At 34.6% G+C, this 13,782-nt stretch overlaps 2 protein-coding genes and 1 long non-coding RNA gene across 3 annotated transcripts; 1 reads left to right on the top strand and 2 right to left on the bottom strand.

Annotated features, from left to right (window-relative positions):
- Positions 1 to 332: 332 nt before the first annotated feature.
- LOC113705286 (protein GLUTAMINE DUMPER 2) lies at positions 333 to 1,459 on the bottom strand. The gene has a single exon (XM_027227090.2). It carries the CDS (start codon positions 1,149 to 1,151, stop codon positions 576 to 578), a length of 576 nt encoding a protein of 191 aa, XP_027082891.1. The 5' UTR covers positions 1,152 to 1,459; the 3' UTR covers positions 333 to 575.
- Positions 1,460 to 3,040: 1,581 nt separating this feature from the next.
- On the top strand, positions 3,041 to 4,073 carry LOC140013245 (uncharacterized). Its single transcript, XR_011820317.1, has 2 exons — positions 3,041 to 3,593; positions 3,672 to 4,073. It is a non-coding gene; the product is annotated as an uncharacterized lncRNA (long non-coding RNA).
- A 280-nt stretch (positions 4,074 to 4,353) lies between these two features.
- Positions 4,354 to 6,604, bottom strand: LOC113705983 (uncharacterized). The gene is made up of 5 exons (XM_072062748.1): positions 5,603 to 6,604; positions 5,083 to 5,139; positions 4,965 to 4,994; positions 4,444 to 4,515; positions 4,354 to 4,362 (listed from the first exon to the last, which is right to left on the bottom strand). Exons 1-5 carry the CDS (start codon positions 6,602 to 6,604, stop codon positions 4,354 to 4,356), a joined length of 1,170 nt encoding a protein of 389 aa, XP_071918849.1.
- Between the last annotated feature and the right edge of the window lie 7,178 nt (positions 6,605 to 13,782).

Here is a 13,782-nt window from a genome sequence, read left to right as displayed (position 1 = left end):
TCAGTCTTGATGCATTGTTCTTTACAGGTTTAAATCTTGTCTAAAATCGCAGCAGTAGTGGTAGATAAATAGCATTATATACTCATACCACTCATGCCACTTTTTGGAACTCAATGGATTTTCTTTATGCAACCTTTATTAGCTTTCTTTTAATTCTTTAATCAAATGATTGAAAAGGCAAAAAAGCTGAACATTATTTCAGTATGCAAAAACAGAGACGCGTTTCAAAATCACAGTTAAAGAAAAAAAAAGGGCATAAATAAATGAATGAACAAAACAAGAACATCTATAGGGTATATCCAAGTACAATTTGCAACAAGAAATTCTTGTCATTTCAGCAAAATCCTAGTTGTTTCTCATTTCATCTCAAAAATGATTTTACATTTTCCCGGAGCACAAGTCCCAAAAACCCCAATGCAAAATTGAAAGAACCAAAAAAAAAAAAAGATAGAAAACAAATTAAGAAGGAAAGAAAAGAGTTTTATAAGTCAAAGAAACTCTTTCTTTCTTTCTCCTTTTCTCTTCTCTCTCTTTCTTTAAGAAAGATGTGAGTCTTAAAAAAAAAAAAAAGCAATTCATGGCTGGTTTTCTTCTGGGCTTTCTTGGGCAGCGGTTGATTCTCGACTTTGATTTCCATCCTCAGCTGATCTTACTGTTTGCTCATCATGATCTGATACCTCATGTTTTGGTCTCTCAACAATCTCTTCCGTTTCTTTGCCAAAATTCTCATTCTTCTTGAATCCATCTCCAAAGCAAGAAGCTTTGCTGGACATGGGAGTTGCAAGAAAAGTTGGCTTGACATCACCAGCCATAATCACTACAATTTTCTCTTCAAAACCAGGCATAGCTTTTCCTGCTGCAGCATTTTCAGCTTTCCCATCATCACCACCTTCTTCTGAATCCCTTTCACCACTGCTTTCTTGATTGTTTATGCTGCTTGACAGTCTCCAGTAAGAACATGCCAAGAGCAGAAGGGCAAAAGCAATTAGTCCTAACATCGCTGCGAGGCCACCGAACAAATATGGCAGTGGAGAGTGCCATAGGGACTTCTGTACTATTGCAGGAGTTGAAAAAGTTGGCTTTGTGGTTGTTGTTGAAGGTGTTGTGAATTTTTTGGAGGTAGTAGTGTCTAAGGTTCTTAGAGTTCTCATTCTTGCTGCTTTTTCTTGCTCTTGAGCTTCTTCTCTGATTTGTATTCTTTTTCCTTTGGGAAGGGGTGGTTTTTGAAAAAGAAGATACTGCAGAAGAGGATTTGTGGAGTTGTTGATTGGGGTTGTGAAGCGGAGAAATGACTTGTGTGTGTATTTATAAGGGAAAGTGGGAGAGAGAAAAGCAGAAGACTTGTTTTTTGGGGTGCTGGTTTTTTTTTTTTTTTGGGTTGGGGGTGAGGGGGATGGTGGGATGGTGTTGGGGAGTTATGCTTTCTTCTCAAGTCACGGATATGGCTGGGGTGTTAGGAGGTTAGTAGGTCACACTTGGAAGGAAATCAGGATCTATGCGTGAGGGGGTGGTTGTTAGTATTTTAGAGGACAAATTTCACTTTCCACCGCCAAACTTGTATCACTTTCCTACTTAATACTCTAAACTTCAATTTTGAACATTTTATGTCCTAAATTCTCAATTTTGGATATTTTACATATTAAATTCTCAAGTTTGTCCAACTTAAATCCAATTAATGACTACATTCACAAAATTTATGAGACAAAGAGTAGCGAAAATTAATGACAATGTACTGTTCTAACTGCAATCCCTTATCTTTTTTGACCACTTTTAGTATATTATCATTTATTTATAAGGTTTCAATTACTAATATTTTTAGCAAAATTAATGAGATAAAAGATGGTACAAATTAATGATAATGTATTATTTTATTTTTATTATGATACCTTGGCACCTGTTGAACTACTTTCAATACATTATCATTGATTCGTTAGGCCCTCTATACCGTTAATTTTGCTAAAATTGTCATTAATTGGGCTTAAATAGGACACACTTATAAGCTTAGGGTGCAAAATGTTCAAAATTAAGAGTTAAGAGTGCAAAGTATTTAAAGTAAAGTTTAGATTATAAAGTAGAAAAGTGATATAAGTTCAGGAATGCAAAGAGGAGTTTATTCTATTTTAAGAGTTTTTGAAAAACTCTCTATACATTTTGACCAATTTTTTATTTTACTTACAAATTTATTTTCTAAAGGAAAACCTGAAGTGATTGTTAGGATAGAAGTACCTGCAAGAGCATCCAAGCAACGTACAACCTTTATGAAAAAGGACAACTACATATATGATGCTAGCTACAAGATTTGGTGAATAATCTTTCGATTGCAAAAAAAAATTTAGGCACTCCACCTTTAATGAAATTGACATAAACACCGACGCAATATTCTTCAGTACAAAATTGCGCCTCTAACTTGTCTCTTCAATTTGCTTTCAATTTCCTTTGCTTTTGCATCAGTCATAAATTTTCTACTACTATTGATTGAGAAAAGTCCTGATAGTGAAGAATAAATTCGATCGACTTTGCTCACGTAAAAGAGAGAATTCAAGTTGTGGACTTGTGATTAATTTGAATATGTCTAACACTTTTGATCTTTGTTCATTTTTATTTAATTAGATGGAATTTCTTGACTTTAAACTATGTTAAAGGTTATTGTTTTCGACAGTTACAAACCCTGGTGTGGAGGTACCCACAAAGATAATGCAAAGTGATCATTGCTCCTTGGGATAATCTTGGCGTTTAGAGAATTTAGGTCGTGGCTCTTAGATGTATCTATTAAAGGTGGACTAATATTTACTGTTGTAATTTTGTATTATAGCTATGACTATTGAACTCAACACATTGCCTCATTTTAATTGTTCTACTAACAATCCTTCTTTGACACACTTCCGAGCTCAAATATCCAATATTTGGTGCTTATATTTTCCAGGGAGAATTGGAGTTTTGGTCCCCCAATATATTACAAACGTACGAAACTAGTTCCCAATCTATTGGGGAGAACAAATGCGGTCCCCAATCGATCCAATTTTGCTCGAAAGTGGACAATTGACTGGTTTTCTTCATTTTTTGCCGGAAACAAGTCACGTGAGAGCACGTGCCGGCAGTTAAAATCCTTTTCTCAATTTTTTTTGCGTGAAAACCCATAAAATATTATTTCCAGCCTTCTGGTGCCCCACTTTTTAATTAGCAAAGACAAAACACAATTAGCAAATGGAGTTAATTATATTAATTAGTATTAGTCTACTATATAATTGAGCAGGGGGTAAAATTTTTGTTTAACAAAAGCAAAACCCAATCTATCCCTTTCTTTCTTTCTGTCGTTCTCTCTGTTCTTCCCCAACTGTAGAAAAAACCCTTGTAGCCAAATTCAATTACTGGCACGTGACAAAGACTTGTACAAATTGGAATTTTGAGCTTTGGGTTTCCTCATCCTTGACACTGATGGCATAATTTTGATAGATTTGTCTTGTCTTCTTATCTGGTTGTATGTTGTCATGATACCAGAAAAGCTTTGCCACTGTAAATTACAAGCAATGATGATTACCTCTTGGACACACAACAACCCTAGAAGAAGGTATTTCAGCTACGGCATGAAGGAGGTATGGGCTATTTTAAATTCTTGCTTCAGCTTCTGAATTTTATGTTTTTTTTGAAGCAATATTTTTTTGACCATGAAGGGCAAAAGAGATGAAAAAGGTTGCAACTATTTCGAGTGGTATGATTTGATAATGTGCCGAAGATCCACTGCTTTGATACCTGGTTTGCTGCGGAGCATGAATGCCAAGGATGCCACAATCGAAAAACTAAGAGCATGGGAAAGAAAATTAGTGTCTGCAACTGTGTTGTTGGCACTGTTGTTGTTGTTTGTTTGCTGGTGTAAAAAGCCAGAAATTAGGATGGGATAGCTATGTTTTAGCGGATTGTGACAAGCTACTAGTAATTAGCAATGAGTGATTGTGTAGGTTGGGATGTATTATATTGCTAGTAAGATATCAGTAATGTTGTATTCAATGCTATTTGTACTGTAATGAAGGCATTATTAAGGCATTTAGAGGCCAAATGAAGGCAGTATTTCCAAATTATCCCTGTAAAAATTTAGATAGTTTAGATTACAAAACAAATTTGTAATCTAAAAAACATATGATGGCCGTAGTTTTCCAAGGGAAACCAATATTCTGCAGCTTTTCACCAGTAACCAGCAACTTGAGTAATTTGCAGCACCAACGAAATTCACCCAAAAAATGGAAAAAGAAACAAAACCAACTGCAATATCATCTTATCACCTGAACATCATCTTATCAAAAAATGGAAAAATGAAACCTCAACTACAGTTGAACATCATCTTAATACTTTCTTTGCTCAATTGAACTGCAATAAAACCAACAATCTTTAAATAAATAAAACCATAAAACCTCCATTTCTGCCATAAAATCATAAAAACCATAAAACCTCCATTTCTGCCATAAAACCATAAAAACCATAAAACCTCAACTGCAACAATTCTGCCATAAAACCAGCAATCTTTAAATAATAATATTGCAATTCAATTCTTACAAGCATGAAAAAGGGACCTCCATTTCTCCCTTACAAAATATACATAGACTTCATCAGACTAGATGACAAAAGAAGTACAAAATAAGCTGCATTAAAACATCTGCATTACTTCGAACATAACAAAAGAAGTGCCAAGTCTACCTAGCAACAAATGAAATATATAATTAGTTCACTTTTGTTTTTCCTTTAACATCAGACTTGTCACCACATTCACTGGTCCTGGGGAGTCCGAGATGAATTTGAACGTCCCTAATTCTAAATGGTTCAGAAGCAATGGGAGCAACTGGTTGGCTGATATGTGCCACATGTGGATATGAAATTCCAAAAACCTCATACAAGTTAGACTCAGCAACAGGGGCAGAAGAGGTAGTATTGATGCTGTCAGTAGCTTGTTGGCTATTTTGTGATCAAGTTACTTTCTTTGTTACACGTTTAGTGCCTTTTCCCTGCACAACAATAGTATGAGTAATGAGTATGTGCAGTAGTTATGTTATTAAGAATATAAATCAAATTCTGGAAATAAGAAAACTGTACAGCTTTTTTCACTGCTCTTCTGGTTGTCTTCTTAGCAGTGGAGCCAATACCTTCAACCTAGAACATAAGATTAAAGCCATTATCATTAAGCAAATAGAAAATCATAGGACTTGAATTCAACTATATCATATCTTATCACTCATAGATATGCTATGGTTTGTATCCATTTGTGACAAGATTCTTTCATATTGTGCTTCATGCAATCTAGCATATGACATCTGTGATAGACTTACATCAGAATTGTCACCACATTTTTGTTGCCTAAGCTTGCATGTTCTTGTGTTATGACCCTTTCCCCACAGTAAGTACATTTACAGATTTGTCCAACTCGTCTTACTTTAACTCTTTTATCTTTCATTTCCTGCACCTCATCAGTTGATTTTCTCCTTTGTTTCTTAGGTCTTCCTGGTGCTCTTCCATATGTTGGTGGGAGTGGGGGCTAGATATTCATATCTGCCCAATCTTGCTCTCCATGAAGAGGTAGTATGTAGGGCTCATAACACTTGAGATAATTGTGCACTCTGTAGCAGTCATCAATATGCTCCATTGGATCTTTCATTGCAATCCAAAGTGCTGAAATTGCATGATAGCAAGGTATCCCTGTCAAGTCCCATTTCCTACAAGAGCATGTCTTCTCTTCAATGTTAACTGCATGCTTTTCACTATAGGGATCAGCAACTTCATAATTAACTTCATTGGATTTGTAAGGCACACAGTAAGTTGCCTTATCTATGTTCTCCTCCATTCTTTTCTTGATTTTTGGGCAGATTGCAAATTTGCTCCATTTTTCTTTGGCTCTATCTCTGTTTTCCTGCATTCTTGACATCCTAAAATATCTCAATGACTCCATCATTGCAACAATTGACTCCTCTCTAGCATCTAAGATCTTGCTTTTGAAGGATTCACATATGTTATTCAGCAACATATCACACTTTGGGTAAGTGTTGAAGTGTGATCTACTCCACTCTGCCAGATCTTTGTCATCCAACCACTTAGCTACTTCAGCATCAAGTTCAGCAACTGCCTCTATTCTTCTTCTGAATTGAATTGGAGTAGTTGCCTTAGCTGCTTTCCACGGAGCTTTCCTCATTGCCGCCTCTTTGAACCCAGCAGATGACATGTTACTATGCATATGTTTAACACAGAATCTGTGGGTTGCATTCGAAAAAACTGTTTCACATGCTTGGATTATTCCTTTTTGCTTATCACTCATTATTATCCACTCATAGTCCTTTTCAATTTTCAAATCTTCCTTGAGTAATGTTAGAAACCAAATCCAAGAATCTTTGGTTTCTCCCTCAGTTGCTGCGTAAGCTATAGGATACATTCCATTATTAGCATCAACTCCAACTGCTGTCAATAGTACACCCCCTGCTAAACCTTTGAGAAAAGTTCCATCCAATCCAAACACATGCCTACAAGCTGCTAAGAACCCCTGTTTTACCCCAGCAAAGCACATATATAATCTCTGAAATATGTCCTGTCCAGTTACTGTATCACAATGGTCATCTACCAACTTCATAATTACTGTGCTACCTAGATTACTTCTCTCAATTTCATTGATATATTAAAGCAGTTTATTATATTGATCCATCTCACTATCTTTGGCCAAATTCTCTGCAATTTTCTTAGCTCTATAGCCTTGATGTCTATTAAGATCACATTTGTGCTCCTTCATTACCAGATTTTTGAAACTAACATAGTCCAGCCTTGGGTTCTCCCTAAATATGCCAACATATCTTCTTCCTACCCACCCAGACTTCACACCCTTGTTGTGGTATGAAAATCCACATTTGTGCTTCTTTTGAAATGTTCTAACTTCCAATCTGTCATCCCCTTTCATCCTCCTAGCATATATGCACCAATCATAGCCATCTTTAGGACATATTGCTCTAACTCTTATGCTATCACTCTTGACAAATTTAAATGATCTCCCTCTCCTGATGTTCCAGGTTCTAATTTCTTCTTTCAACTCCTTGAAGGAAGAAAATATTTGTCTAAGTTTAATTTTGGGGTTATTTTCATCCTTGGGATCAAACACAGGGGGTCTAAAGCTTTTGTCTTCATCCAACCCTGTATCACTACCAATATCAGTAGCTGAATCTGGGGCAGCATCTACATCAGAATTGTCATCATCACTTTCAATATCACTTGGCATTTGTTTCCTAAGCATGTGGCTCATCCTAGCATCTGTAGAGCTTTTTTTTAAGGTGCTTATTCAGCTGCTTTTGTTTTCTATTTCTACCCCTAACCATTCAGAATCTTCATCAACATTTTCATCATAATCTTTATCATCTGAATTTTGATCATAATCCGAGTGTTCTCTTGAGAACTCCCTCAAATCAAAACCTGAACTAGCCATATATCCATCATCACTTTCATCCTCTTCATCTTCTAACACAAAGTCCCCATCCTCAATGTCAGACCCCCATTGTGATGCTAGAATATCATTAAAGGAAACCTCTACATACAAATCAACCACCCTACCATGGTCAAAATGATCAGCACAATATGCATGCAATTCTCTATCATGTCTTAACAAACGAAATCCATGTTTCTCGATTAGGATATGGTACTTTTTGTCACCAACAGCTTGAAGTTGATTTTCTAGCATTCTATCCATTTCAAATAGACTAATGCCTGTGGCATCTACATGATCAAAAATCCTTAATTCTCCTCCCTCATAATGCACATCAGGTTCGGTTTCAATTTTCCCCATATATAACACTTCATAGTCACTTCAGTGCTATCACTGTCTAAATTTAGGGACAAAAAAAAAAGAAACAGACACAATAAACAAGTATCAAAAGTGACAAACTAGATTATATAAACAAGTAATTTGCACTCAATCAGCTTCAAGGACCACAAAAGCATGTTATCGAGTCTTCCTACCCACCCAACATTGTCTACCATGACAACCCACACCAGAGAGACATACGGGACCACATACAATGGTAGACAATAAATATTTTAGGGCTTTGTCAGAATGTCTTAAAAATCCAAAATTTAAGACATTCTTTGTCTCCCAAGTGAAAATCTCACCCAAAATCATCACATTCTTAGAATATAAGCATGAATTAAGCATGTGTAATGCTACCTAAGGTAAAAATCACATACCGTAATCTGGTGGCTGTGCTCCATTTATTTCTTTTGGTCTTAGTGTCATTTCCTCCTCCCAAACTCACGAACAACTCCACTATCACCGAGTTCTTCAAGATTTTGCTTCCAATTTGCTAGTTTTATGCACAATGTTAGGTCTGGGTTTTTGTTGGAGTTTCTGGAGACCGAAGAGAAGAAAGGGGGGACAGTTAGTGTGTTTTGTCTTTGCTAATTAAAAAGTGGGGCACCAGAAGGCTGGAAATAATTTTTTATGGGTTTTCACGCAAAAAATTGAGAAAAGGATTTTAACTGCCAACACGTGCTCTCACGTGACTTGTTTCCGGCAAAAAATGCAGAAAACCAGTTAATTGTCCACTTTCGAGCAAAATTGGATTGATTGGGGACCGCATTTGTTCTCCCCAATAGATTGGGGACTAGTTTCGCGCGTTTGTAATACATTGGGGACCAAAACTCCAATTCTCCCTATTTTCCATGTGGACTAGATTAGGTGGAGTTAATGATCTTAGAGGTTGTAGTCCAACCAAAAATTGCTCAGGAAACAGCAAAATTTCCTAAAACATTCATTTATGTGATTAACTTTTACAGAATAATGTAGCTGCACCTCTACTAGTTGTTCTCAAATAATTTTGTACATTTACCAACTTTTTTGGGGCAAATAAGTAGTTTATAGCTATCTAATACTATTACATTTTTCTAGTGTCATTGTCACAGGAAATGTCCATTAATAAGCCATAACATTCACAAGTCTGCAAAAGTCGGACTATTGCAAATTGGAAGTTGAGGCACAAAGCACCACATGCATTGTAGTTTGGGAAGAATTGAGAAATGCTATGTGATCGCTAAAGTTTTGACAATGCAGTAAAATAGAACAAAAAGTTTCAACAGAAATGAAAATAGTTACCAATTTTAACCAAAACAGAACAATTGCCAGAATCTGAACAACTGCTAATGGTACATGAAACTCATAAGAAATTTACCCGGATGTTAGTAAGAACAATAACCTTAAAACATATTTGATTGTTACCTTTACGAACAGATTCCACCTCGTGCCTTTCCTGACACCACAAGGATCTCTGCAAGTGAGAAACTTTAAAAGAAACAAAAATGTGCTACCATATTAAGAGTGGAAAATCAGGTTCGATAGCAACTAGCAAAGATGTTCCAGCAGGAGTTTTGAGTTAGTCCTAAGATGGATCTCAGATGAGTATTTCTTCGTGAATCTTTCCTTTTCTTGCTCAAGTATCCTGCGCATTGCATTTCTTCAATTGTATGCTTTATGATCATTCAAATGCACTTCTAATCATGAAAAATCATCCAAACTTCTACTCGCTTTAATCTGATTGATAATTGAACCAATCAATCCGATAAAACATGAAGTTTTGACTATTTAAATTCATAGAAATGTAATGTTTATCACTTTAATTACAAATGCAAATTTTAACTAAAATTTATTGGACTCAAACTTGAATGAAAACACACATAAATAACCACACACAGATATGCAAAACAAGCACTGATCAATGGATGTAGAAAAAGTATCACAAGGCAGCATATTAAGGAAATGCTTGTTAAATCTTCCAAAAAAAAAAAAAACAAAGAAGCTTTATTTAATTTTAAGGATATATCGAAAAGGACTAAGAAATTTACTACTTTCTTAGGCAACATATATGTCACTCAGATTTTGTTGGTTGTCCTTCTTTGGTCAATATAGAAAACAGAATTCAACATTTTTTTTTTCTGAAACAGAATATTACACACACACACAAATAATGAGAGACACGTAACAAGCATCAGCAAACCGACCCGAAAGCAATCTAAGGGGGACTCACAAGGATTACCTATCCAACCAATTGGTGACAGGAGGGCAATCCCATACACCTTAAACCCAGAGTAAATACCCCACAATCAACTGATGTGGGATGAAAAACAGAGGTATACTGCTACTAACTTTACCGCTGCGTATTTCGTGAATACAAAGGTATACTGCTACTAACAACATTTTTCTTCACTTGTTTGAATTTACAGGCTAAGTTTTGAATCCTAGATTTCCTTGAGCAATTGAGAAACAAGAGGCAAATTTTATAAATATGAAAGTTTCTCATCCTAAAATGAGGGTTAAAACTGAAATTTTTTTATTGTTTTTGTCTATTCTTTAATTGGAAACACATATGCTTCACATTCATTCTTGACGTGACTAACCGTAAAAATGTTTCCAAGTGTCACATTAAATTTCAAACCCGAATAACTTTGTCGGAAGGATGGGGCACAGCTGCCTAAAAGAAGGATTAGGTTAGTTTTGCATATCTTCTAGGGGAATGTGGCAAATTTGATTCTAGTTTATGCACATATGAAATTTATAATCAGGTAGCGAGTATGCATATCTGAATATTGATTGATCTTTACCATATAATCAATTAATCAGGAGATGTTTTTTAAGCTACGCATCGAACAAAATTAGAACGTCACTTGATTTACCACTTTCACCATGCAGGTACTAATATTTTGCCTATATTCATATTCTCATATCTCTTTCGGGGAACCTATGTCTTTGATTGATGGATTCTTGCCGCGATGAAATCTACCTGATTCGATTTTTATCCCCTTTTTTTCATATATAAAGAGCTAAAGAAATTTATTACGAAGAAAGTAAATCCACAATAAAAGCGGAAAAATTTTTTTTTATCCTAGCTGCCGTAGCCAAACCCTGAAAAATTCTTCCCAAGCCAAGCTACTCTATTTGCTTGTGAGCCCAAAATAACATGGTAAATTTTTGAATTAATTAATTTAGGTCTAATAACACATACTCTCTTCAAAATTACAAGTACTTTTAGTTGTCCCCTTTATAGTCCAATTGCAGTGTTTCTAATAAGAAAGCACTTTTAGGTGCTAAAAGTGCTTTTGAGGCATTTGATTAACATCATTCATAAAATTAGGAGTGAAATTTTTGATATAAAAAATACTTTTAGCAAAAACTCAATTTGGTGCTTGTAGATTAACTTTTGTATTTTCAAAAATAATACATTAAATTTGATCATTTTATCCAATATTATGAACTAAATAAAGAGATAAATATATTTAAAAATTTTCAAGTTACACATTATCTAATACAATGAGTATTTATTGAACTATGAATCCAAGTAATGTACTTAAAAACACTTAAGTACTTAATAAATCTTTTATTAAAAACTGAAGAACTTTTCAATAAGCTACTTCAATTCTAAACATGCCTCAATCTAATACAGTTAACCAAGTAGTCCAAAATCGAACATTATTTCAGTATAAAACAAGCATCACGTTTCAATACAGAGTAAATAAGCCTTTGAATAAGCAATAATTAGTAAATATACGTAGAAAAATTGTGTAATTGAGGTGATATGTGTCAAAAAATTGTTGACTATATCTAGCAGTTAGCACATGTTTGAGATTTCATTTTGATATATGTGGCAACAAACTAGTCGATATCATTGAGTGCATCTATATTTATCTTTTGTAAAAATGCATTTTACATCGTTGTGTCAATTTCAATGGTTGATTCCTAGGTTGGTTGGAAAAATTTAGAATGTTTTACAGCTGATTAAGCCAAGTGGTCATTGAAGACTACCAAGTGAGAAAAAAATTGTTTTTGAAGGCCTATGTGTGCCATTACCTTGGTCCCCAATCACAACAACATTCATTATGATGAACAGAAGAATAGTGGAATCTGAGAAAGCACTTGAATAATCAAGTTTTAAGTGTAACTATCCAATTAGTCTCACCTTTTAGTGTCACAATCAATGATTAATTAAACTCAATTCCCTAACTATGTTTAGAGACATAAAGATGTGGTGCATCAATGTGGGGTCACTCAAAGCTTCCGTAATTTAGCTTTGTCTATAAAGTTAATGCTTCTTAATTGGATGACATATTTGCTTTTTGTGAAAAGACAAGTGCATATGTTCAGACGTTTATCTGAATGAGTTGCAGTTTTGCTTCTCATTGTATGACCTATGTGCATTGGCCCGTAAAGTTTTGGCCTTTCAAAATGTGGCCCCTAACGTTTTGAATTTTATGCCAATTTAGGACAATTGATGGAAAATCAAAATAGCTAATGGTCAAATCAACTTGACGTTAGTCAAAAATTTTGTCTTTGCATTTTTGATCCCTAATGTTGGAGTTTTAATCAATATAGTCTCTTACGTTTCAAATATTGATTTTAAAAGTTTTAAGATGAAACAATATGTGAATTACATTGAAATTGCATTAGTTGTGTGCTAGAAATTCTAATAATAATAACTTTGAATAGCTAATTAAATTTCATTTTCTTTTGTTATTCAAAGAAGGAAACAAATAAAGAAATTGTTAAGAAAAAATTTAAAAAATACTTTTTCAAGCAATTTATCTTAGTTGTTTTTGTTTTTATTTAATGAATATAAAATAATAGAACAAAAATAAATTTGAGAAAAAGAAAAAGATAACTCCCTTCCAATGCATGAGACTGGTTTGCTAAGATAGTGCACTGTGCTACAGATTGGTGGTAGAAATATGCAACTCCTCGAAAGATCATCACTCCAATTGGATTAGGAATAGCGCATGTCATAAAAACCTTCACTTTACCTTGGTTAGCCTGCATAGGACAATGAACACTAAACAAAGCAAAGTTAAGATTGTTAGTAGACAAATAATTACTCTCACTAATTCTCTCAATTTTTACAATCATACTCTCTATCTCAAGAGAACTCTCACTCATGTTCTCACTCAAGCACAATGCACTCTCTTTTTCATTATCACTTTTCTCGACTTTTACTTCATGTACATTTACACTTTGTATATTACTGTGCTCACTCTCAACTTCCTCCTCCCAATCCGCAACTTCAATGATAATTTCTTCAAGTTCAAATTCAGTTTGGATGGATTTAGATGGATTTCCCCTAGCATTGACTTCCACAACGTCCAAGTCAAAAGATGACTAATTATTGCATTCAGCTTTCATCTTTACTTGCTTCTCAAGTAGTAGGCGTTGGTAGATATCCCACCATGACTTCTTATGTGGTTCATTCTTAGATTTAGGCATGGAAATTATCTGATAGACTTCTTCTTTCCTTCTTCAAAGTCGCCTTTCAATTTTAATCGAAATACTTACCACATCCCACAACTTCATATGAGGTAGTACTTCAATATGATTAGCAATCTTCCTTTTCAATCCACTCAAAAATTGGTCAATAGAAGTGTCTATATTTTCTTCAATCTCAGCTTGTTTTATTATTAACTCCATCTCTTCAAAATACTTAACCACGGTTTTAGGGCCTTGATTAAATGAGTGAAATTTTTGCAACAACTCTCTAAAGAAAGTAGGAGCATATCTCTTAAGCATTGTCCTCGTCAATGCACTCCAAGTGGCAATTGATGATAGACCACATAATCTATGTTCTTTCACAAATTGATTCCACCATGTTAAAGTATAATGATTAAAAGCATGGATAGCCAATTTTACCTTCTCCTTTTCAATATAAGATTGATGTCCAAAGAAACATTCCTCTTTCTTTATCCATGTTAAGCATGTATCGGGATCTTTAAGACTGCTGAAAAATGGTATAGATATTT

Source organism: Coffea arabica, chromosome 8c, assembly GCF_036785885.1.
Source record: "Coffea arabica cultivar ET-39 chromosome 8c, Coffea Arabica ET-39 HiFi, whole genome shotgun sequence".
Classification (NCBI taxonomy): Eukaryota; Viridiplantae; Streptophyta; class Magnoliopsida; order Gentianales; family Rubiaceae; genus Coffea; species Coffea arabica.
The sequence above is the reverse complement of the archived record's forward strand: the minus strand, read 5'-3'. Positions and strand labels throughout refer to the sequence as shown.